This window comes from Nestor notabilis, unplaced genomic scaffold (assembly GCF_000696875.1).
Source record: "Nestor notabilis isolate BGI_N333 unplaced genomic scaffold, ASM69687v1 scaffold77, whole genome shotgun sequence".
In the NCBI taxonomy this organism is placed as follows: Eukaryota; Metazoa; Chordata; class Aves; order Psittaciformes; family Psittacidae; genus Nestor; species Nestor notabilis.
In genome coordinates this window covers 66289-68962 of record NW_009937763.1, presented here as the reverse complement: position 1 = coordinate 68962, position 2674 = coordinate 66289, and the positions used below count along the sequence as shown (strand labels likewise).

General features: G+C 43.2%; 1 protein-coding gene across 1 annotated transcript in view; it reads left to right on the top strand.

Moving 5' to 3' along the window:
* Window positions 1-490: 490 nt before the first annotated feature.
* The window catches only part of ROR1 (receptor tyrosine kinase-like orphan receptor 1), a 61601-nt gene continuing 59417 nt past the window's right edge, over window positions 491-2674 (top strand). Inside the window, exon 1 of the mRNA XM_010018994.1 lies at window positions 491-560. Within this exon, the coding sequence (XP_010017296.1) occupies window positions 518-560 (43 nt within the window). The 5' untranslated portion in view covers window positions 491-517. The remainder of the gene's footprint in view (window positions 561-2674) is intronic.

Here is a 2674-nt window from a genome sequence, read left to right as displayed (position 1 = left end):
AATGAGAAAATGTTTGTGATGATCAGATCAGTCTTTCCAGCCTGTGTTTGCACAAGTTGTAGGAGGACTTTTCATACAAGTAGCCCTGTTAACTTCAGTGTCTCCTCATGCACATGGGTTTGCAGGGTTAAAATCTCTTGTAAGTGTTAATAGATAACAACACATTCAGCAACTCATCACTGCAGTGATTCTACCTCCATAAACCCCATAGAGAGATTTTAAGGTGGGCCAAATACATCCCGAAGGTGCGTTGTTGAAGTAGCACAGGGTCTCACAGGGAACAGCACTGCAAAACCAAGCCCAGCTCTGGCTTGGTGCCTTTCTCCACTTCACTGGTTGTGCTGCCCAGCTGTCTGAGCCTGCCAACCCAGAGCTGCTGTTCTTCGGATGGTTTTAGTACTGTGACAGCAGCTTCTTCCTCTCCTGATGATACAGAATCAATATATGAACAGCATCTTTATTGTTCTTTCTCTGTTTTTCCCTTCCAGGAGCGAACTCATCAGTTGTTGCTGATTTTATGCCCACGTCCTCATGGAACATCTCCAGTGAATTAGATAAAGGTAAGTGGACAGAAAAAGTATATAGGAAGATGTGAAATTACATTTACAAATCTCAGTGCTGCTTCTTGAGTTGGCCAAATCAGGAAGCAAAGGGGTGAGGGGGCATTTAAGATAAACCGTGTTTCCCTTGTGATCGTTTGACATTGAGTTACACGTGGTTCTGTGATTCCTGGAGGAAGCTGCTCATTTCTTGTACCAGTAAAACGTTCCACATGGTAAAAATACTTCAAGATGTGAGTTCTGTTGGTTTATGGACTGCCTGACATTTCGTCTGCTGGATCTCAGGATTTGAACTCAGAGTTAACAAGCATCAGGCAGGCAGTTTGCCTCAGTGGGTTTTATTATGAGATTTGGAGGCTTGAAATTAAGGGGGGGAGGGGGAGAGGAATACATTTGCAGGTGGTAATTATGTGTGATTTGGAGCTCTCCAAAGGGCATGTATTGTAAAACAAAGGGATGCATTTCTCATTCCCCTTCATTTCATAAACTAGGCACCACCAATTATTTAAGCCAAATTGCTTAGCTTCCTCTGGCCCTTGTTGCCAGGCAGTGGCCTGCAGCTCCTGAGTCAATGTGGTCTCTGAAATGCTTCTAATGTAACCTTTACAGTGGAGGATGCTGTTAGCCACACCAAGTGTGCAATTTGTCAACCACTCTTTTCATTTGCTTATAACTTGGCCAACCATTAACTATGTATTTAGACTGAAATTTCCCATCATGGGGTTGTGCCACAGATGGTTTTTCCAAATGTTTTGTCTGTGTCCTGATAATGTTTTTTATGAACATGTGTTCGTGATGGTTTATGTTTACACATAAACATGTTTTCTGTGCTGAAGGAGGAAGAGAATATGTTGTTCTGGGTACTTTAAGGCAAGGTTGACTCTTTCACATCTGCCTTCCCACCAGGGGAGGAGCAGGGCTTCCTGGTGATCCAGGACACATTGGAGAAGATGAAAGTCAAAGGGCTTGTGCTTGCTGGTGGGAAAGGGGGAAAAACACATAGTCACTAAGCAGAGAATTCCCAGTTCTCAGTCATTACTGAAAGGAGGTGTTGACAGAATGGATCTCTCATCCCATTGCAGTGATTCATCCAGGTGTCCATGGCAGGGCTGCAAGTCCAGGCTGTGTTTAGATAACATCCCAGTGCTGTGGAGAAGTAAGAAATGAGTAAGTGGCTTAGATAAAGCAAGTTAATGCCACAAAGCCAGTTAAAAGTTAGGAGGTGCCAGAGAGAAAGCAATCAGACAGTCTTAATTCAGTCCTCTTATGACATCCTTGGCAGGTAAGCTTTACTAACCTACAGGGAGGATTATTCTCTAGGAACCCACCCCATGAGCAACAGGAGAAGACAGGGCCACACTTTGCTGAAGGGGTGGAAATACTTTGCACATTATCATCAGTGATATATTCTTTGTTCTCCACTATGAGCCCAAGGGTTCAATTGGTAAATCACCCAAAATTGGTAGATTGCTATGTATTACACAGCAGGCTGTGTGCCTCCAACCGAAACCTAGATGGAGGAGAAGGTCCATAAAAGATATTGAAGAGACTGTAATTTTGCAGTGAATTGTATCTGATCTGTGTTGAAAAGTAGCCCCAGTAGCTTCTGTGGTGCTATTCCTAATGGGAGGTTTTGTGTAAACTGGTTTCTTATGACCAGAGTGGTTTTTAACCCATATTTTGGTTAAGCTTTCTCTAAGCTGGTAGTTCAAATTCTCTTCTTTTTCAGTAGCCTGTGTCCCAAGTGGGCGACCTCCAGAACCTTACTTTGTACAATTGCAGAACTTTAGGGAACCTTGAAGGAGAGACAGAAAGATCAAAAGTAATATCAAAAGGCAAAAAACACATGGATGTGAAGGATACGTGGCCAAAGAAGGAATTGAGAGTTTTAGCAGCTTCATAATGATAGAATCATAGAATCATAGAATAGTTAGGGTTGGAAAGGACCTTAAGATCATCTAGTTCCAACCCCCCTGCCATGAGCAGGGACACCACACACTAAACTATGTCACCCAAGGCTCTGTCCAGCCTGGCCTTAAATGCCTCCAGGGCTGGAGCATTCACAACTTCCTTGGGCAACCTATAATGGATTTATCAAATAAGAGAGAGAGAAA